The 21832-nt window shown below is 46.7% G+C and overlaps 1 protein-coding gene across 2 annotated transcripts in view; it reads left to right on the top strand.

Moving 5' to 3' along the window:
* LOC118787829 (DNA-binding protein RFX7-like) overlaps positions 1-21832 on the top strand; it is a 41733-nt gene that overhangs the window by 10680 nt on the left and 9221 nt on the right. The window contains exons 2-6 of one of the 2 annotated variants that reach the window (XM_036543530.1): positions 10402-10435; positions 18780-18865; positions 19538-19582; positions 19729-19851; positions 20780-20896. In XM_036543530.1, coding sequence (XP_036399423.1) covers positions 10402-10435; positions 18780-18865; positions 19538-19582; positions 19729-19851; positions 20780-20896 — 405 coding nt within the window. The remainder of the gene's footprint in view (positions 1-10401; positions 10436-18779; positions 18866-19537; positions 19583-19728; positions 19852-20779; positions 20897-21832) is intronic. The other variant, XM_036543531.1, reaches the window with a different exon arrangement.

Genomic DNA, 21832 nt, shown 5'->3' with positions numbered 1-21832 from the left:
TATCCTTGTGAGTATTAAATTTTTGTTTTTTTTTTAGATTGGGGTAGCATGAAGGGATTTAAATCTGTCTGTCTTGTGTATAATTTAAGGTATATCTTGTTTTTTCAGTAATGACAAAGATTCTTCAAAGATTCTTTTTACTGACATAATGTTTGACAAACCATATATGATCTGTTTTTGAATGCTTGTTAATTAACAAAAAGGGAGGAAGTATCCAGATTTGTATTTTCTAATTTTTCTTTCTCATTTAAGGAGTAGGATGTGAAACCTTAGATCGTTTGTTGGTATTCCGCTTGCCAGTGTGAGTAAATGGAGCTTCTTTGCAGTGAGTCATTGTTTACACAGAAATAACTTCAGTTCCATAGAGTGCTTGGGGATTTTATTATTCAAATGCTAGATCTTGGGATGTATGGAATGTTTGATGATAAAATTATTTGAAATGCATACCCCCTCCATGTATCCCCTCCATAGTGAACAAGTAATGAACAGACAAATGTAAAACAGTCAACTGCTCTTTCCAGCACGACAATTTCAAATGCATTATAGGTTGGATTTTTCTTGTAATAAAATAGCATACACAAGTGACATTTTTGTTTGTGACGGCAATGTTTTGACAATGTTTTTAAAATAGATAGGTATTATTTTGTGTTGCACGGTGTTAAAAATTCAAATTGGACACTTTGAATGGAAGGTTTCAAATCTGTGTTATCTGGTCTTTCCTCAGTGATGTCTGAAGTGGAGGAGACTCGTTTTGGCAAAGCCGTGTTTGTTGGACTGGAGGGAAGGGGGGAGTGAGTGAGTGTGTGTGTGTGTGTGTGGGGTGGGGGGGCAATCAGATAAAATAGGAAGCAGGGGATGAAATCCCAGCACAACAAGGGGGTTGAGTATCTTCAAAGAGAATTGGAAATGAGTTTTACCACTGGCAAACATGGCGCTGATTCTCGAAGGCGGGTTCCTCCAGCATATAAACCCTGCAACTGCCGTGCTGAATGAGAGTAAATTGTAACATTTTTATTTGTTCTTTGTCATTTCCCATTTCGTTTTTTAATCCATTTCATTGTCTACTTTGTCATTTTATTTTATGTGTGTTTCCATGAAATGGAACAGTTGCGGTGAAGGACCAAATAACTTTGTGGCGTGCCACATAACTGCTTTTAATTCTACTCACGTTATTACTTTTACTGTAATCACAATGTGATTTATATGTAGCATTCAAATGTTACCCTTTTCAAACAGGTAATTCACAGAACTGCCAGTGTTTACTTGTGTGGAGAAGATGTGTTGTTTCAGTGTTTGAATCGGCCAGTGGGCAGCTTTTAAAGACCTGTCTGAATCGGTCCTCGTGGAGCACATCATGCCAGATAATTATTTCCTCTGTTTTCTTTTGACTGGCCTGTTGTTTATGTTCTATATTTTATTGCGAGAGCACTTTATGGCAGCCCCCTGATAGCTGCCGTCCGCGCCGTGAATTCAGTTTTGCCCTTGTTTTTGTAGATGCAGTCCCAGAGTGGCGCGGTTTGAAAAGACGCTTGGCCTTTTGATCGCGTAGCTTTGGAGACTGAGAAAGTAGACTTTACTGTCATTGTTATGTGCCCTCAGGCATTCACATACTCTAATACAGACAGAGGAGGAAAAACACCTACGCACAATGCACACAAGAACACACACACACACACACACACACACACACACACACAAAACACAGTTCCTCTTACCAGCCCTTTTAGCAGCAATATGCATAGATACATGGCTGTGTAACTCATCATGTCAGAAGCACAGGAGTCTTTATTCTCAAATGCAAATTGTAGGTAGCCGTTGCTGTGAGGGTTTTTCCCCCCAAATGAAGCGTAGTAGCTATATGTATTCATTTGGGAGGGCCCATTGTAAGTGTTTTTCATTTTATGTGTTTGTGTATTCAGACTCGTTACATAACTGAAAAGACGCCCCATGCCTGCCTCGGATATTAAATTTTCCAACTGGGGTCGGCGTTTTTAAAACAAATATTTTGGTGATTGATTTCGAAAACATCAAACCGTCGTATGAAGCAGCGGAGAGGCTAAGCTTTGTTTGGCAGAGGAAGAAAACGTATGCTTTTGTTTGAAAATATTCGCAGAACAAAAACCCTCTGCAGTGGGCGCAAACCCATCGGAAGGTCACGGACACGCGCCTAGTTCGCTGTGCTTTTGCAAAAGGAGCGCGCTCTGTAGCCTGTATGTTAATGCAGTTTAGAGCACATTATTTTTTTTTCCTGCAGCAGAGAGGGGCGTCCTGCTTTGGTGAGCTGGCACCACCCCAGATGCACATGCAAATTGGCTACTCAGAATTTTAATGAAAGGCAACCGAGGCCTGTTCCATTCACTGAGTCAGGAGCACATACACGCTGCCCATCCACATCTGCCATAGCACCTGTAAATAAGGTGGTTTTATACTGAAAATCAGCAAATAAGCAAAACCAGCGCCGTGGCTTGGTTTCCAGTAAAAATGTGACATGTAAACACCACAAGTTTGTTCAACCCCAGCCACTTCCAGGGACCCATATTTTGCCGTGAGGAGGTGCCGGGGGTATTTAATGAGGGACGGACCGCACTGTGGCATTCCGCTGACTGCCCGCACAGGTTGAAAAAAGTCAAGCAAAAAAAGAGGGCATGATGTTGATGGGGGTCTAATGTTCCGTTACAAGCATGTTGGCTGTTGTATTTGAGTTAGCCTGCTTCCTGGCCATTGCGTATAAGGATGTCTTGGAGTTTGCCTTAATAAATAAAATACAGACTCTTAAAGTTATGTATCACAAGGAAATGGATTTTTAAATGAGAAATTAGTATTTGATGATTTTTTAAAATTTTTTTTAAATTTGAAATTTGAAAGTTTTTACAAATTGTAAAAATAAAAAGGTAAAAAATATTAAATGATCAAACTTTTAAAAATAATCTATTTTAAAATTGTGTCTTATACCTAAAAAGAATTGTCGTATTCATGCGTATTCAAAGTGCACGTAGCTGTATTTTCAGCGCCAGTGCTGTTTGTCTTGGTGATTTAGTAAGGAGATCATGATTTTGATTCATAACGTTTGATTTATTCTCTACCTTCATGCATAAAGATCACACTGCTCTTTGATGTTGTCTCTTGAAACATGCAGACAATGCTTCTTAGCACTGTGTAGTGTGCCAGTGGTGTGAGTAAAATAGATATGTGTGTTAATGGTTTGGAATCTCCAAAACCATTCCACTTGTCAGAATCCTGGGCGTATCTTATGAAACCCACAATAAAGTGCTCTCCAGTGGTTGAGCAGTTTGAGGTCTTCTCTTTTTTCCTTAAGATATTCACATGTTTTTTTTCCCCCTGTAACGTAAGTGTTTTTAAAGCTTTTTTTATTGGAAGGTAATTTTACAGTAATCCTTTGCATTTGCAGATAAACATCAAACTCTTCTGCAGCCCGTATTTTCTTTTCTCCCAGACCCGAAGAATTCTCAGATTCTGAGGCTAAATGCTTGTTTGTTTTGATGATTCACGATGTGGACGGCAGCGCCGATACGGTGCCGCGTCCCCAGACGCCGCGCTATGGGACGGTGTGTTTGAGGACACGCTCACAGCGTGGGCCTGGGGAAGATGCAGAGTCTAACGCCTGGCCGGTTCACTTAAGGCAAGCCTGCTCTCTCAGCGAGGGACCTTTCAGAACTAGAGTGGTTCGTGGGAGAAAAAAGAAATGCTGCAGGAAGGGAACTGTCAACAAGCTCTTATTTTCTCTTTAATATACGATAGAATGCAATTGAGATAACGTTTGCATACCTGTGTCCTACTAGGAATACAGGCTTTTCATGTTACTTGTTCTTTTACAGGGCTTGTTTTCCATGTGGTCTTATGTTGGTGTTCTGGATTTAGACTCATGAAATTTCTTGTTTATTGGTCTGTATATACCAGAGTCTGGGGAGGCTGTTTTGGGGACCGATCTTACAGTGCTGTGGGTGTGCGTTACTGTGTTTGGGAGTGCAGTAGATTTTCTTGGCAGTGGTTTGTACTGGTGTTTTGGGGGTGTTTTTGCCCAGTCTAAGGGAGCGTTTTTTTTTCCCACAGTGTTTAAGGGAGTCAGCTGAAATGACTCATCAGTTAAATAAGGTGTGAATAAGAAGGCGTGTGGTGGTCATGGTTGCTGACGACTTGTGTTAAAACGTTTTGAGAAGAACACTGAAATTCACTTAACTTTCCCCAGGTGTGGCTCCAGCTTGCATGTTGCAGCTCCAGCCCTGGTGACAAGTTAAGCTGGTCTCTGTCCCCCCGAGCACCCTTCTCCGGAATGGCCAAAAGCATTCCGGTGTATACTGTAACTGACATGGCGGTATCTTCTGGATATGTGAGAAGGTGTTATGTGAAGATAACATTAATTAACCATTAATTAATGCATCATTAAAACATTAACCATTATCACCTGTCCTGAAGTCGACATCACTCGCCTCTTTAAAAACTTTTGGACAGCAATGGCAAAACAAGCCAGACAGTACTTTAAAGGAATCATTGATTTTTTTTTTTTGATCGTTTGTAAAGGAATGGCTAATGTGGTCTTTACAACAAGCACTGCAGAGCAGTTAATTAGTGTTAATAACAAGGGCTGCCAGAAATGTATTTGTTTTAGTAACTTAAATAGAAGTTAATAATGTATTATTAATGTAAAACTAATGGGGCCTTAAAATACTCAGCCAAGGATTATTTTGTGAAAAACCAATTGCTGATTGCCTTCACCGCCTTTTGATTTTTAGGAAATCCATAAATATGCTTATGAGTGAGAATTTGGGACCATCCAGGAGGTGCAGATGGTCAAAGTTGACCCTTCTGGGACAGTGGAACACTGGACACATGTGTCCTAGAAGCGAGTGCTGGACAGATTTCCTTAAATACATGAATTTGGACAAAACCCCTCTGGCTTTTCAGCCATTGCCAAGGAGGCAGACGCTGGCCCCGTATGGGGTTCGGGGGGAAAGGAGGCCTGCACCTTCTGACTGCTGTGGTAGCAGCAAACGATTGTTTCAATTGAGCGAGACTATCGTCGAACACCCACAGGAACACACCGACAGAAAGACAACCAGAGACCACTCCTCTGTTGGGTGGAGGGTAGCACATTGGCACTGCACAGGATAATGTATAATACTGTGTATTTGGTTACAAAGTGAATTTTGTATCATGAACTTTTGTTTAGATATGTTAGTAATTCCACCCAATTAAATATTTTTTCCCTTAAAATTACAAGTCTGGGGTTGTAATGCACATAGGACAGGGTTTTGATAAATAAAAAGTGTCAGTGTAAGCAGAAATACCGTGTAAGTGTATATCATGCCGTTAGCGTGTGTGCTACAGCACCGTGAAGCAGCAGCTCTGTGATAATGGTGTGGATTCGCGCTCGTTACTGGGCCTGCCCTGCAGTCTATATGAAGCAGGCGATGAGGACAGAGACGGTGACACAAGGGGCGAAGCGGCTCCGCGCCGCGAGCGAGTCAGGGGCGGCTCTCCGGGCGCGGAACGCGAGAGAGCAGCAGCCATGTCTTCACCGCCCCCCCCCCTCCGCCCCCCGCCCCTGTCCACGTGGGTCATTCAGAATAGAAACGGCTTTGATGTTCCAGCCATCCCCGCGCACCGCCGTCTGCGGTTGCTAGGGTTTAGAGAGGAATCGCAGGCAATCCTCTTTCTCCCCGAGGCGGCCATATTGAGGAGGCAGACAGCGAGCAGCCAGGGCTGTCCCCTTCCTGCTGGCCGGGTGTTTACATTCTTTATAAATAGTGCAGGGGTGGACATCTGGGGCAGTCTGGGGGGCGGACGGGCTGGGCTGTGTGGACCGAGGGGAAAGCAGCTCCCGGGCTGGGGAAATGAGGAAAAACCTTGAGTGAAAAGAGACGGATGCTTTATACAGCGTCTCCTGCACTAATATTCAAGCATTCGCGATTCAATTGTGTGAACCATAATTGAGAGCCGAGAGTACCACAATTGTGCCTTTCTGTTGCAGCGCTCTGATGAATCGGTTGCTAGTTTCAGGGCTGTCCAGGACAAAAGTGGGCAAATGTTTCCTTCACTCTACAAACCTTTCTGTTCCGTCTTAATAGACTTTCATCATTTTCTCAGAATTTCCTGCCGACTCCAGCCATATAAAGGGAGAGCTCCTCTGGTGATTCATCCATGTGGAGGAGCTCTTAGCCACACGCTTACTAGCGTTTTTTTTTTTTTTGTTCGTTTGTTTTAGAATGTATTGACGCATAGACCAATATATCATATAGAACATAGCCCAGACCTGCCATTGTTTTGAAAGGCAAACAGTTGTGGTTCCTTTTGGCCATGGTAATTTGTGGAGATGAATCACGGGCATTTCTCATGATCTGAAGTGTTTACTTGGTGCGTAACTGCGGCGGCCCTGGAGCCGCTTGCTCGTTTGGAGGCGCGGCGGCGTGACTCCATTTGACCGGGCCGCTGAGCCCGAGCCCGGAGCCCGTGCCTGACCGCAGTCGTTCGGCCGTGTTAGCGAAACGGCAGAAGGGGGGGGGGGGGGGACAGTCACGGGGATACAGAGGAAGTTTCGGAGAGGTACGAAAACAAACAGTCTCATCGTCACCTGCTTCTTCGAAGGAGAGATGGGTGTAGGGAGAGGAGTAGTGCTCGAGAGGCCGGATGGGTTCACATGGTCTAGCTGATCAACAAGACAAGTAAACCCAAAAAAACGAACAGGGTGGTAACATTAAAGGCTGCTCTGTGCATTTTTATTTGCACACCGCATTATCTGTGGATGAAGCCTGTCCTTCTGTGCTGTGACCAGAAGCCTCACTCTGCGCTCTGCGGCAGTGTAAGCCGAAGTGATGTTTTTTGGGCGTGGTTTTTAAGCCGGCCTGCGATTCTGACACGGCGCCTGGTCAGTCCAGTTTTAACGCAGAGGTGGGAATAGGTGAGGCCTATTGACGTACGCTGACTCGGTCATCTCACGCTTCGAGAAACTTTCATTCGAGGGTTTTTATTTGTGTCCCATCAATCCAAAAAAAAAAAAAGCACATCCCACGTAAAACCAAGGTTTTAACTGTTCATTATTTCATTTTCAGCCACAGTAGATGGAGAAAATCCCTGTACAAAAGCAACATGCGGGGGGCTTTGTTGTGTTTAATTAAAGAGCAGATTGATCACTAATGCGACTGATCTGCACTGTGACATGATGGGTGACTAAAACCCCCTCCCCATCTCTCATCAAGGGTAAACTGGTCTAGCTGCGGTTGCAGCTTGGTTTAAGTGATTAAAGGCTTAGCTGGTTAAGTAATGCCCAGTCAGGTGTCGCTGTATGTGACCAGAAAGAGATATTTAACGCCTGTTGAATATGGACAAAATGGTTAGCGGTGGTATTTGCAACAGGAATTTTGTATCTGCTGTTACCTACCCAGCCACAACCTGTAACAGCAGTTTAATTAACAAGCCTCGTTTCGCTGCCCCAGTCTTACCGAAAATTGGCTTAGTGAGTCTTATCTGGCCAAAATGCCCCTTTTAACGGTCTAATACCACTCACTTTCCCAGTCTCGCCTAGTAACAGCTTAACGAGTCTTGTAATGCGTTGTTACCAGGTAAGACTCTGCATTTGTCTCACTTTCCCACTCTTCACCTAGAAACAACCTTAATTAGTCTGACCTGCCCAGTCTCACATAGTAACAGCCTTATTATTCTGACCTGCCTAGGCTTACCTAGTAACAGACTGGTCTTACCTGCCATATCTCACACGTACCCCTTTTCGATTAGCATTGTATGACGTACCCAGGCAATTCCAAGGTTAGCGTGTGAACTGCGAAAAGCCTCCTTGATTAGCGTGACATTCGTCTCCTCCATAAGACCTAGGAATACCTGGGAGGAGCTACTCCCAAGAGAAATGACAGCATAGAAGTACCTGCCTACAGCATTAACTCGAGACATACTGTGCCGTAGAGTGATGAAAACCTTCCACTGTGGAGTCGACTCCATTTTGTGTCCAGTAAATGTTGGGTGTTGTTGCGGGTAAGGAGAGATGAGACAACGACCCTCCCATTTCAGACAATCTGGACATACATAAGTAGCACCTGTTCCTCCAGAAAAGTCTGGAAGCTTTATTTTTCATTGCCTACTTGATTGTTTTAACAATCATTCACAAGGAAGCTCCATCCATCATCAACAACAGATCTAAAAACAATTATCAAAGACAACACAGAAAACTTAAAACCTTATTTCTGTTGTCCTTATTTAAAGTGGTTTATAATTTATACAGATTTGTAATATCTCGAGAGCTTTACAGTGACTACAGCCTGCATCTGGTTATTGTGATGTCATTAAGTCCTGCCTACTTAGTACAGTACAATAGAAAGTATATGCACTTCAGCAGCTCCACTCATAGTCTTGGGTAGGGTTGGGAACCGAAACTCGGTTCCAAATTAGAACCGAATCCAAGTACCGGGTACCCGTAAAAAAAAAATTGAATTTCGGTTTTTAAATGTCTACGTGACTGTCACACATCAAAGCAACAATGTGTCCATTTGTTTCGCCTTTCGCGCGTACAGTCACACCAGTGTGATTAGCCATTTAGCACGTACGCTAAAACTGGTGCGATTAGAGCCCTAGATTGGAAAAATTCTAGCTAATTTTAGCTTTGAGGAAACAACGATTTAACATTAAAAATGGCGCAAATGCTAGCTGAAAACTATGAGAAGCTTAATAACACTGATGAAAACATAACAAACCACGCAACGTAACACGCGCACTACATAGCATAAAAATAAGTTACATGAGAAAGGGTTAAACACGAGCTAGCATGCATGGCTAATGTCACAACAGTGTGAAAGATGGACCGCAGTAAACGGTCAAAATTGTGGCTTCACTTTAGAAAGCAAAATGACAACAAGGCAAAGTGCAATGCATGTGGGAAGCTAATTAGCTGCAAGTCAGGTTGCACATCAAATCTGACCAAACATTTAAGGTAGCACGGCGTCGATCTGAAAGACTGTGTTTGATGTCTTGCGATAGGCAAGAATAAGCAGAATCGGAATCTGAAGCGATAAAATTCAAACGATACCCAACCCTACTCTTGGGCTCAGTGAAATAATATAGGATAAGCTATGGGCCCAGAAATTTCACAGGACTGCCCGATAGTGGGGTCTCAAATGACCCATGCTGAATTTAATGGTATAACACTTTAGAGGAAACGGGGTGTTAGTGACATACAGTCTAAACTGTTTACCATCAGTCTCTTTGTACTAGCTTCCTCAGGTATCACAAACTCGTAACGGGTGTCTGAACATGGCATCGACTAGACTGACTCTAGTGTAGAAATAAGGGAGTTGCAGTTTTATATTAATTTTGCAGCATTTTAGTACCATTTGCCACCACCACAACCAGTACTAACCTGGCAGCCATTTTTCACCGGAGAGCTCACTACACATGAGCTTGGGTAAAGACTTTTACGTTGCATTGACTTCTACCAACGAGGGTTGGACTTGGTTAATGCCCAGTTCAAGTTGCCCATAACATTCATCACTTGAATGCTGAAAATACTATTTGAATACGGCACATTGCCATACCTGCTCATAAGCATAGTCAGCGATGCAATGGTTTAATTTTTCCTTGAAAATAAGGTTGTTTCATGTATAGTGCAGGTTTTACCACATTTTCTGGCACTCACAGCACTGACATTAAGACATAAATATACATCAAGAACTTTAAGCCATTTATTAATGGCTGTGATGAACACTCAGACTTGGGCTGAAGAGTGAGGGGAACGTCAGATTCCACGGACAGCACAGTGTATTTACATTAATTATGCTCCTGTGGGACCCCAACCCCATTTCACGCCGTCTGAAAATCTGTATCCATCAAGTAACCTCTGAAGATATGATATGCTGCGTTTCACAGTAATAGGCTGCTCTGTCCTGACGTGACATTTCTGGAGGCATTCGAGAGGAAATCAGGTCAAATCAAGAGGGGGAAAAGAGCATGGTATTTTCAGTGCAGCTTATAGGACCAGAAGAACCAACACTGCGATCGGTGTCTGTCAGAAATGGCGAGGCCAGCCTTGGGGGGGGGGGGGGGGGGGGATGATGGGATACATAAACCATTCGCGCTCCATTCATCTGTGTGCCATAACGTCTCTGCCAGTTTGGAATTGCTATGAAGTTGAGACACATCTCTCCCAGTACCTGTATATAGATTAAATACTGGTTCATTCCGGTTGAAGGAGCCGTTTCTGTGTGGGAGATCCACGTACAGCCAGGCGATATTATTAGGCGTTTAGTGTTTGGTTCAGTGTCTGCATAGTCTCTTTTTACACATGAGAACATATGTTCCAGTGTTATAAATATATCTGGTGTAAGCATGTTATACAAGTTAATGTTTAACTGTATTAAGTGTCTGTTCTCTCCTCTTTTTCAGCAAATCTGTACAATCAAAAGTGGACAACATTTTGGTGAGTATTACACTCTGAAAGTTGTCTTTCCATCGATATTCTCTTAAGTGCCTTTAAGAAGGTTATTACCAGTAATAGTTGTCACCATGTAATGGGAGTTAATATTCTATTGTTAAAGTTATTAAATTTGCTTTATGTGTAGCCAGTAAGTCTGAGCGGTTTCTGGGGACCCCTTAATGTCTTAAGTTTTATCAACCTACACGTACCTTCCATTTCCAAAAATGAATGCTGTTCTCTGCAGTCAGTTACTGTGGATGATGTTTTATAATACGGAATATAATATAATATAATATGATACCCCCTCCTGTTGGCTGCAGACACCTTTTCTTGTGGCATCTCCCACAGTGATTTCATCACTGTTCAGTGTGTCTCCATTCTTTTTTGTTTGTTTGTACGTTGTACTGACATATGTCTGAGCTAAACTATAGCAATACTTATAAACTATTTTATATGGCCGGTTCACTTTTGAAGGTCATTGTGCTGGCATGGAACTGAACATTGTTTGCAAAGGTGGGTTCATGCCCACCACTCCTACAGGCGACTCACACCCACTTCATCAGTCTGAGTGTTTAGGTAATGACAACTCTATTTTTCCAGTCCGTACTGGCCGGTCAAACGCACTTTAAAAAGAACGGAACGTTAATAGCGGGGGCCCCTATTGTGACTAAAATGTGGAACTTTGATGTACAATCGTGACAGCGACGAGCCCATTTTTACCCTGGCCGTCGCAGTGATAGATTGCGGCTCCTTTGGTAGCAGCAGCCCCCGTGGCACAGCGTTACAGAATGTCCTTCTCTATATTTATCGCCTCACGTCTCGGGCCAGGGCCGCCGGAGATAAAGTTACGGCGTGTTATGCAGCGGCTCCGAGATGGGCCTTTTAAATGCCTGTATCTGCTTGTTTGGGTTATTTTCACTGCAGTTTATGTTGGGGCTCAGGTTTATTGTGTCTCGTGTGTCACGGCACTGTTGTTGTTGGTCATGTTTAAGTAAGCGGGAGAGATACACCCGCAGTTATTACAAAAGAGCTGTTCAAAACGTTACAACTCTCTGTGAAGGACTGACTGACTGAGGTGAACATCTTGAGAGAACTGCTTCAAGACAGACCCAATCTGGGGCTATGCCATTTTGTCAGCTCTTCTCACTAAACTGCTCTGTGATTGGCTTGAATTAATATTTTTAGTATCTGAGATACCTCACATAGGTGCCCCTAAAGTATCAGCTTTGACTACACCTGTATCTCCTGAATGTGTTGTCGCCTGGGTCAGAATTTGCGTAATAACCATTAATCCCATAGGCAAGCGTGTGAGGAAGTTCTGTTGGAATGAAAGGGGGCCTGTGAGGTCAGCTGGGGATTGACTTCATATGGAATGATTCAAACCACCGTTAAAATTCCATTCCAAGTTGGACTTGACCGCACCGCTTCTTGAAGCTGGCCCCAAAACGGGGTCATCAACCTTAATTCCAGGAAAAAATGGATACAATCAGATGGGTGAATTTTCGTGATTATGACGCGTGTTTGTTTTGCATTGGCTCTCACTATGAAGGCTATAGCCTGAACACGAGGAGGGGTCACACATCTCGACCCCCTCCGCGCTCCCACGATTCATCGCCCTAGAACGCTGAAACCGTTTTGCACGTCTGTTTTTACATCGAGGCGTTTCTTTTCGGAGCGCCGCTTTAATAACACGCGGGATAGAGAGCGGACGCTTGTAAACGCTGCCCCATTCGGCGTCACAGAGGAGGCAGCGCCGCTGCTCTGCATTCTGCTCGGCGTGCACTGTGCCTGTCTGTCTGAAACACCGGCTGGCCTCTTCAGTATGTGGAGCAGCACCGCCTCTCGCTGCAGAGGGGCCTCTGAGGCAGGGCGGGGAAAGGATGCGGGAGAGAAGGAGCGCCTGCATTTTTCCCCGGGTCGGTTTTTTCGGAAGCCCGCGTTTTCCGAGCCGGACGCTGGCGTTAGAGCTTGCGCCGTGTACGCTGTTTCGGAATGCTCGGACATGAATTCGATTTGTCTCGTGAGCTGCATGTTTCTTCATACCCCCCCCCCCCTCTCAGACAGAGCGATACATTCTAGAGCGAATGGAAATCAGTGAACGTCTTTTTTTTTTTTTAAATCTCACAAGTGTGGAAATATAGATGGGATTGAATTAGAGCGCTGCTTCATAGAGGGAGCTGGATGCTATAGCAACGCGGCGGTAAGATCAAAGCGGCTGCGTTTTTCAAAGGGAGAGAGAGAAGGGGTGCTGAGCGCGGCGGAGAGGAGGGCGGCGTCTCCGCTGCTGTACTACGAGCTGCTAAAGGTTATAAATACGGTGTGTGCGGAGCCGCGGATCGAGAGCGCCGCTCCCTATCGGAGCCCGCGGCGGAGCGGCTCTTTGGAGAGGGCAGGGGCAGTGTAGTTTTACGTGTTGCAGCCGATTTTGAGTTTTGCTTGCTGCATTCAACGCTAAGCGCGTGAGGATGGAGAGGGGGGCTGCAGGATAGGGAACGCCGACCGCGCTTAACAATTGGTCAGCTGAACGCGTTGAGCAACAGATCACGCTCTCATTTACACCAGCCATCCAGACGCATTTTAACACGTTCAGCACTGGTTGCCTTCACGTCAGCAGACGTGTGCCTTCCACTGCCTTTCACAGTCCGAGTACAAAAGCACAAAGCCCAGTCGTTTAAAGTCTTGTCTCATGCAGCCGGGAGAGAAACTGTACCACTGTTCTTCAGAAAGAGTACTCTGGTAAGACTACGGCGAGCCAGAGACCGGCATGACCTCCCGCATCCAGACTACCTTTGCTACAGCGCGCTCTCGGATGATGCAATCTTACTCGGAGCCTTGCATCAGTGTCAGCCATGAAACTTTTATGTTTTAGTTGTATTCCTTCAGAGAATTCTCTCTCTCGCTCTCTCTCTCTCTCTCTCTCTCTCTCTCTCTCCCCCCCACTAGAAAAGAAGAGGTTGTTTTTTGTGTCGGCTCTTAGAGGACACGACAAAAAAGCGCCGGCGTCTAATATTAGCATGCGTCTCGTCGTTAGTGTTCATTTATAGACCGGCTTGTTTTGTTGCCGGCTGCGCGCCGCGCTTCCTCTGATGGATGTTTCATGTTCTCCCACTTCCTGTCTCGAAGCGCCGCAGCAGGTGAAGTGCAGGTCTGAAACTCACTCGTATGCCAGAGCCCGCTTCCCAGCCTCCCCCGAATATATTTATGAGAGAGAACAGGCGTGATCCTCAGAGGGGCTGGGGGAGCGGTTTAAAGTTGACGGGCTGTGAGTTTGAGTCGCCCATTAGCGAGTGGGAGTCGCTTCGGATGATGAAAGCGGGATTGGTCTGCGTTAAAGACAGCTGTGCGGATGCGGCGGCGATGTTGGCGTTCGGCTGTTCTGTGTCTGCGGTGACCCGTAAGAGCGGCTGGAGTGTGCAGTGTGCGCACTTTTTCCCCTTACGGAGCGAGCGCGTGCGCTGTTGTGGTTTTATCGCGGTTGTGGAGCCTTAGCGCAGGCTGGCCAAGGTCAGCCCAGTCGAGCTCCGCGCACCGGCGGGCTCCCGCGGGGTGGGGCAGCGTCTGCGCGCTCGAGTCTCCCGCGGGACGGGCACCCGGGGGGATACGGGGCAGCGGTACAGCCCTCCTCCCATCCCCTCTCCTCTCTGCGGCAGGAGCCGTCGGCACTGTCTTTAAGCTCAAGGAGCCTCTATAAATTGTGCTGCGAAGCCACCCACAGCAAGAAATTAAGGAAAGGATGGCAAACTCCCAGTCAAAGTGAGGCAGTAGCTTATAAGGTGCAAACGAAAATGCGCTCATTCAAGATTCTGCTTGTGTTGGCCACTGTGTAGGAAATGAATTGCATTCGTCAGTGGTGCTCCCTAAGAGACGCTGATCTCTGAGACGAGCGCTCAGGAGAAGCACAGCGTTCGGATGTGGGCAGAGCCGGTAATGAGCAGCCAGTGTTCGTTATCAGGGAGACCCCGCGGCGCGTCGCGGTGCGGTACGGCACGGTGCAGGTGGGCGAGGCGCCGGGGTGCAGCTCTGTCGGCCGAGGGGCTCCGCGCGCCCCGCAGTGCGTTAGCGAAGGGCGACTGGGTAGCGGCGTTCCTTTGTCTGCCCTAGTGGGTGTGTGCACGTGTAGATCTCTGTGTTCTGCTCCCCCCCCCCCCCGCCCCCTCCCCATCTCACACCTCACCCCTGCGCCTCGCTTGACCGTCTCATCCCCCCCTTTCTGACCCCACCCCAGCCCCCCCCCCCCCAAAAAAAAACAAAATCTTGCGCTGGCAGAGAACCAATAGAATGCGTAGGCAAAAGAGACGATTGTGAACCTTCTTTTTTTTCCATATACCTTCTCCCCCCACACTAGGGCTTCTCAGTGGCTGGTAACTTTAGCCATTCACGAGCTCCCGTTCCCCTAGCAACAAAGAAGCAAATAGAAACGACGGGGGGGCAGACGCATCTATTCTTAGAAACCAATTGCGACGGGAGGGGAGATCTGGGGTGAAAAGCCACGCTGGCATCGTGTCAGCGGGGCTCGGCCGGCCGCCCCGGCCGCTCCGGCTCCGGCCAGGGGGGCGAGGGTTAAACGGCGGACGGGGAGGGGTGGGGTTTTCGGTTCAGCACCGCGAGGCAGCCGGCGCACACAAACAGATCCTCCGCCGCTGCCTGTCTGGCTCAGCGCGGCGGTCTAGTCTGACACGTGCGCCCACATTCCCTTATATATGTGTATCTGCCTGTGCTTGTGTACGTTTTAGTGTGTGTGTGTGTGTGTGTGTGTGTGTTTTGACCATTGCACAACATCACCACCCAGAGCTGTTCTGGAGCAGTCATGGTTGCAATACAAGGTCCCAACATTGTTCTTGATAATTAAACGCCCTTCAGAATTTTTCTCATTTTGCATGTTTTTTGTGTGTTTCTTTTGTGTGAAATTAAAGCAATACAAATCAGCATGCAAAAGCAGGATGTGTGGCTCAAATGTACTAATTTGCTTTTAATAGTTTTAATATCTTGAGAGTTCCTTTTGCAAAATGCAGGACTGTTAGTGTCTTAAGATGCAAGTTAAAAAACCACTGCAGATCTGAAGGCTCTGTTGAAAATGCATTGGTTTCGTATGGAGCACCATTTCTCTCTGTGGAAGTTGTTCCCTCGAGCAGACACCATGAAAACAAAAGCTTGTTTACGTGGGCTTAACTGTCCGTTCTGGTCGCCTGCGGATTAGGTATTCCTCGGATTAATGCTACCTCAAATGACTTCCACCAGGGGGTGGGGGGTTGGGGGGGGGAGGTTGAAATTCCACAGGACCACGTCTCCCTCCCCAGTTCTCCTCTGCAGGAAATCATCCTCGATTTTGAAAGCTAAGCTGTGACTGTTGGGAAATATAAATATAGCCTCCTGCTTGCAGTGCTTTCCTCGCGCTATACATCACAGCGTATTTATATAGCTTGCGCCTCCATTTCCTACAGATGTCTGCAGTGGTTGTGCAAGTACAGTCTGCAGCGATGTGGCAATACGTCGGTTGACCGCCGACACGGCAATCTTAGCTTGGTCTGAATTGGCCTCTAAAAAAGGGGCACGACGTACGAGTTGTGAGCGGTTGGTCTGCGCAGTCATGCGGTGCGTGTGGATGAGCTGCGCTTTTCTCGCGGCATCGGCGCAACGGCGCGCCTCTCCGCCGCGCAAAAACAAAAGCGCCGGCGCGCTTGAGCGCCAGCGCTGTTTACTAGAACGGTCCAACGCCGCCGCGGAGCGGGCGCGCGGCAGTGCTTAACGCGCGGTGTGATGTTTTTCTACTCCGGAGCCCGGCGCTGGAGAGCTGCGCCCGGAGCGAGAGCCTACTCCGGCAGAATTTAAATTGCGCCCGCCCCCTCCCCGCCGTCTCACGTATTCCCTTTGAAGCGGGGCTTCTGGGAAGGCGGCTCGCCGCTTGTAGGACCCGGCCAACTCGCACGCCGCGTTTATAACGGGCACCCGGCATCAGCAGCACGGAGAGTGAGAGAGAGAGGGGGAGAGCGCTTATCTGTTAGCCCGTGTCCGTGTGCGTGAGGTGTTTTTTCACAGAACGCGAGCGCTTGCTGCATGTGTGCGTGCGCGCCTGTGCTTGCACAAGAGTCGGGTTTCCGCGCTGTTGCGCGTTTATTCATGTTCGACCACCTGACGGGCCGCTGTTGTCCTCAGAGCGCCGAGGTCGGAAGCTTTTCCCGCCGCAAAGGCCACGCCCGCCTGCGTGTGTCGTGACTGAACCCAATGCCCCCTTAGGCCGCTCACATCTGCAAGACCCCGCCCCTCTCCGATTCCGCCGGACTAACGGATCAAAAACACCAGAGCTTTTTATTTTTTCTCTCTCTCTTTTTTTCCCCCACTGGTGTGGTCATTCTCCTGCTGGGTTTGATGTCTGTGAAACAGTCCCCTTGCTGTGAATTTATTTCTTTGTCAAAAAAGACATAAAAAGCACATAAACCCCCAGTTATTAGTGCATGGTCTCCCCCTGCTAAAATCACTACACCTGTACACCAAGGGAGCTGTAACCCTTTCCTCCACGCAGCGCCTTTAAGTCGGGTTTAATTCCCCCGGTCTGCAATCGTGAGGAGAAGCCGCAGACGTGTCCTGCCTTGCCCCCTCCGTTGCCCTCTTTATGCGCAGCCGGGGGAATTAGGCCCGGTTCGCGTGCTGTATCTGCAGAAGGCAGGAAGGAACATCAGGATTGTTTTCAACAGGGAGAGGCAGAGCGGAGTGCACGCGCGCGTGTTTGTTTGTTTTTGAATGGCATTACAGACACAACAGCGAGCGTCTGGGTGCAGCGAGGGTCTGAGCGCTGAACAGATGGGCGGCGAGCAGCGATGTGGCACGGCAGCGTCACCAGAGGAGCTTCCCCTCCGCCCCGGCTCCCGTTCCCCCTCTCTCCCCGTCCCGGCATTAAATCTCTCCCGCCCGCGTCCCTAATCTCATTTTCCCGAGTCCCCGTTTTTGCGGCCGGGGAGGTGGTTGGGGGGGGGGGGAGGGTTCACCAGGTTCATTTCGGTAGGGCGCGTTTCCTCCCGCGGAAGTGTGTCCCGAGCGGTCGCCCCGGGGGAATCCCTCCCTGACCCTGCTGTTTCGTTAATGCCCATTGCTCGTCTCAGGCAGTTTTTTTTTTTTTTTTTTGAGGTCAGGTTGGGACAGACTGAGTGAGGTTTGTTTTGTTTTTCCCCGGCTGTGTCACTTCCCATTCTGAATGTGACCATCTCTAACACTGTCTGTAACCCTGAATCTGAAACCCTTATCCCGTCACTCCTCTTGAGACCCGATCCTTGAAATAGGAATTTCCTATACACTCCTTCCCAACAAATTCTGTGGTCCCAGTGTCCCCCCCAACCCCCCCCCCCCCCACCCATCCTTCCCCCTCACCCCACCAGCAGGAGAGAGGGTTAGTCACTGAAATGTTGGACAACCAGCACTGCCTCACCACAGAATTCAGCTTTTTCCTCTTCCCCTTCCCCGAAAAATAGACTAAGGTTTTTGCACTGTGTCACGTGCAAATTGTTCAGCTGCAGTAGCTACTCTCCCCAGTGGGTCACTTGTAGTATGAGCGGGTCTGCATGCTGACCAGGTGGTGCCGATTCACAGATGTCTGAGATGATGAGGTGTTATTCTGGTACACCTGCATTAGCCGGGACAGCATGCGCGCTCGCAGCCTTCTCATGTTCACCTCCAGTGTTCGTATGCCTCTGCTTCAGAAGCATTCACAGAGGCAGTCATTCGATGCTGCTGCACTCAGACTCCACGGCCAGACGCCGCTTTCTGCCCGACTCCGTCTAGACTGTTTTAAACACGGAGCCATTCTGCATTCATCCTATTGAAAATAGCCGTCAGCAAGTCTGCTCCTCATCAAAGCGATCTCGGCGCGCGCGCGTGTGTGTGTGTGTGTGTGTGTGTGTGTGTGTGTGTGTGTGTGTGTGTGCGTGCCCGTGTGTGCCCGTGTGTGCGCGTGCGTGTGCCCATAACCTAATGTTAGTTTTTCCCCCAATTCCACTCAGCGTTTCCCAGTGTCTGGAGTCTTATTGTTGTGTCTCTATTGCGGTTTTGCCTTTATTCAAGCAGAATGCTCGGAAAGGAGAGTCCGCATTTCACACTAGCAATATGATTAGCTTGTGTGGGGTGAGTGAGTTCGTGCTAATTAAACAAAATGAAAAAATGAATTGTCTTCTCACACAAAAGCCCAGTCAGTGCTCCTCGCTGTCGCTTCCGATATCAGACACCATGTTAACTGTCAAGGTAAAAGCGTAGGAACATGGAAAAAAGAAGACTTTTTCTTGTGCTTGGAACAGAACTGTTTGACATGCAACATTTCTTAACATTGTTCCTCTTCTCTTGTTTTCTCTTGTCTTTACAGCAAGATGTTGAGAAGTTTACAGACATTGAAAAACTCTACCTCTACCTTAAGTTGCCTTCTGGTCCTAGCAATGGCAATGACAAAAGGTAATTGTACATATTTTTAAATGGGATGCTTTTGTGGACCGCATGTCTCCATAAGCCTCTGTTGTAGTGTAGGGGTATACTGATGTGCGGGGGTCACTGGTCTTTTTGATCTTCCTCTCACAAGCCTTTCATACTCTGTCTCCCTTGACCCTTGGTTGCAAAGGAGAGAAAAGCTAATGCTTTCTCTCCATCTTTTAAACATGGATTTCATACTCAAAAAAGCAATTAATCGTTAATTACATCCCAGCCTCAGAATTTGTGGGATTATTGATCACAGGCGAAGCTATCTCCATGGAGCACTGAATTTGAACGCATTTCGTCAGCAAATGTCAAGTTTTGGGACTGGAAACTTTCTCTTACTTAATCTCCAACCTCTGCCTCACCCTCATGACATTTTTACTGGTTTCTTTGGGCAATTGCTAAAAATGCTCTGTGCAAGGTTATAGCCTAGCCTCATCAGAAAAATCCAATGAGTTTTATTTCTTTGTCTGCTGGTTGGTCAGTTTATTGTGATTTCTTTGACACGTTGGAAAGTATCCATTTTGATAGTTATTACCCCTTGTTAAGGACTATTGGTAATGATGCTTTTTGCAAAACCTAGCTATGTGTGTTTATATTTGTTTCCTCATATCTATCCATCACCTTCGTCCTCAAAACTCAACATGGTGTTAGGACTGAGAATCAGAGGGGGTCTGCCAATCCTGGATCACTTTCATGGTACTAAAGTTTCTCTCTTCAAGGACAGAAAAAAAGAAAAAAAAAGATTAAGTCATGTTTAAAAGCAGGCAAAAAGCCCCAGAAGGAGCCTTGCTAGTGTAACAGGTTCTTGTACAGTAATGCTAAAAGCCCCTGTCCTCTTCCAGTGATCAGAGCTCCATGTCATCAAGCCGCACTCAGCAAATGCATGCGTTCAACTGGATCCGCAATCACTTAGAGGAGCACCCTGAGACCTCACTCCCCAAGCAAGAGGTTTATGATGAATACAAGTGAGTACAACCATACCACATATGTCAGCCTTGAACAGAAAGCACTGAACGCCTCTGTGCAAGCTAAGAAGAAGTGAGGGCTGGTTCACTCCATGGTGGTTTTGTAATTGTACGATGTATGCAATGGTGTGCTCCTGAGAGTACACGTGTGGTGTTGACAGTATGACAAAATATGACCCTGGGAAAATTATTTTGTTGGACAAAGCTAGTGGTTCAGAATTTGAAGGGCCACTGGCTTGGTGTGTGCTTGGCACAAAGCATCCAGCCGAGAACTTTCCCAGTCATCCATTTTCAAACACTTAGTCACTTTTCACAGGACTGCATTTAAGCTGTGTCACTGTTGATCAGCCTGTGAGTTTTGGCTGTTCGGTAGAAGCTTATTAAGAATAAATGGTTCTGGAATCTTTCCTTTCTCTTGCCTTTCATATTTTTTACTTTTCAAAACTATTGGTTTAATGTAGTCAGAAGACGGCAGAAGATGCCTTACGCACCTCACTAAATTGAGGACTCCCCCAGTAGACTTCATCTTACTCCTCTAAGGTGTTTTTAGAAAGATGTTCCACCATGTGTATCCACATATTTTCCATCAGCAAAGGCACAAATATAACCCAGATGCCAGAAGCATGGAGGATGTGTAGTTGTACTGTGCGTTTGTAACATTAGACCGGAAAGAAGAGAATGTCACTCCAGTGCAGCGTCACCATTATATAATGCTCAAAGCAAAAAGCCAGATTCTCTTCTGTTCGTTTAAAGAACTGGTCTCGCTTACACATACAGAGTTTTCCCAGGTTATTAAGTCCCCTTGCTTGTTGACTTTATCTCAAGTTAGACTTAGAGTTGACTTTTTTTGTCTAGTTTGAGCAAATCATATAGCAGCACCTGGCCTAATTGTTCTAGGAAAGTACCTGCCTGTTTTCTTTGCTTTCAGGAGCTATTGTGACAATCTTGGCTATCATCCATTGAGCGCAGCCGACTTCGGGAAGATCATGAAGAATGTCTTTCCGAACATGAAGGCCCGCCGGCTCGGCATGAGAGGCAAATCAAAATATCCTTCCGCAGAGCCGTTTTTTATAGTAATCTGCCTCCAACTGGATTTTGGTCGCTTGACCATCTGTTGTTGTAGTTCATCCAGCTACTAAATATAGAATGGCAATGAAATCAACAAATATAAACAGGGACCCTCTGGTGAGCAGTGGGTGGAGGATTGGTCAACGTCACAGTATTAATTGTGAAATCACAGTATTATTAACTTGCTTCAGACTTTTCAGAGACAAGGTTTACTTTTTCAAGGAACTCCTAACCTGCCATTCTAGATGACCAGATGAGTGATGCAATATCTCTGTATTCCAAAAAAAAAAAAAAAAAAGAAAAAAGAGTTGATGATGCAAGGGTCCAGTAAAGTGAGGTAGAATGATTCATTTGAGTGAGGGGGGTAAAAACCAGTGGGAAAATGCATACGTGCATGGAAACTTTTATTTTTAATCAGATGCATTGCGTTTCTGAAATAGATATTGTTTGTTTTTGCCCGTCGCAATGGCAACCGAAATCCAATATGAGCACCAAAGTAAATCAAACCAACTTTGACTGTTTGGAGGTACAGCTTCCATGAGAATCTTTCTGTGCTGTTTTTTTAAAACCACATATTTATACCTGGGGTGACACCCAGAAGGAAACTGATCGTTTATTGCGAAGCGTGCTGTGTTGGACTTTCTTTGCTCTCCTCTTCTGGCCTCTGATCTCCTCGCTCATTATTTCTAATAAGCAGAGCTTTGCTGATCAGGGTCCCTTGTCAGTCCAATGGCATTGAGAGAGGGGCGGCGAGCGGGGGGGGTCCTGGCATCAGCACACAGCCCTGTAGTCGTGGGTGCTAAAGTGCGTCTGCGGTTACAGCGCAAGACATATCCGGTGGCATTCTTTGAGCGCTTGTGCTCGGGTCGCCACGACATTTTATTTTACGGGGTCATCCTTGAGTCCCGTAACC

This window comes from Megalops cyprinoides, chromosome 13 (genome assembly GCF_013368585.1).
Source record: "Megalops cyprinoides isolate fMegCyp1 chromosome 13, fMegCyp1.pri, whole genome shotgun sequence".
NCBI lineage: Eukaryota > Metazoa > Chordata > Actinopteri > Elopiformes > Megalopidae > Megalops > Megalops cyprinoides.
Note: the sequence above shows the minus strand (reverse complement) of the source record. Positions and strands in the feature narration are given on the sequence as shown.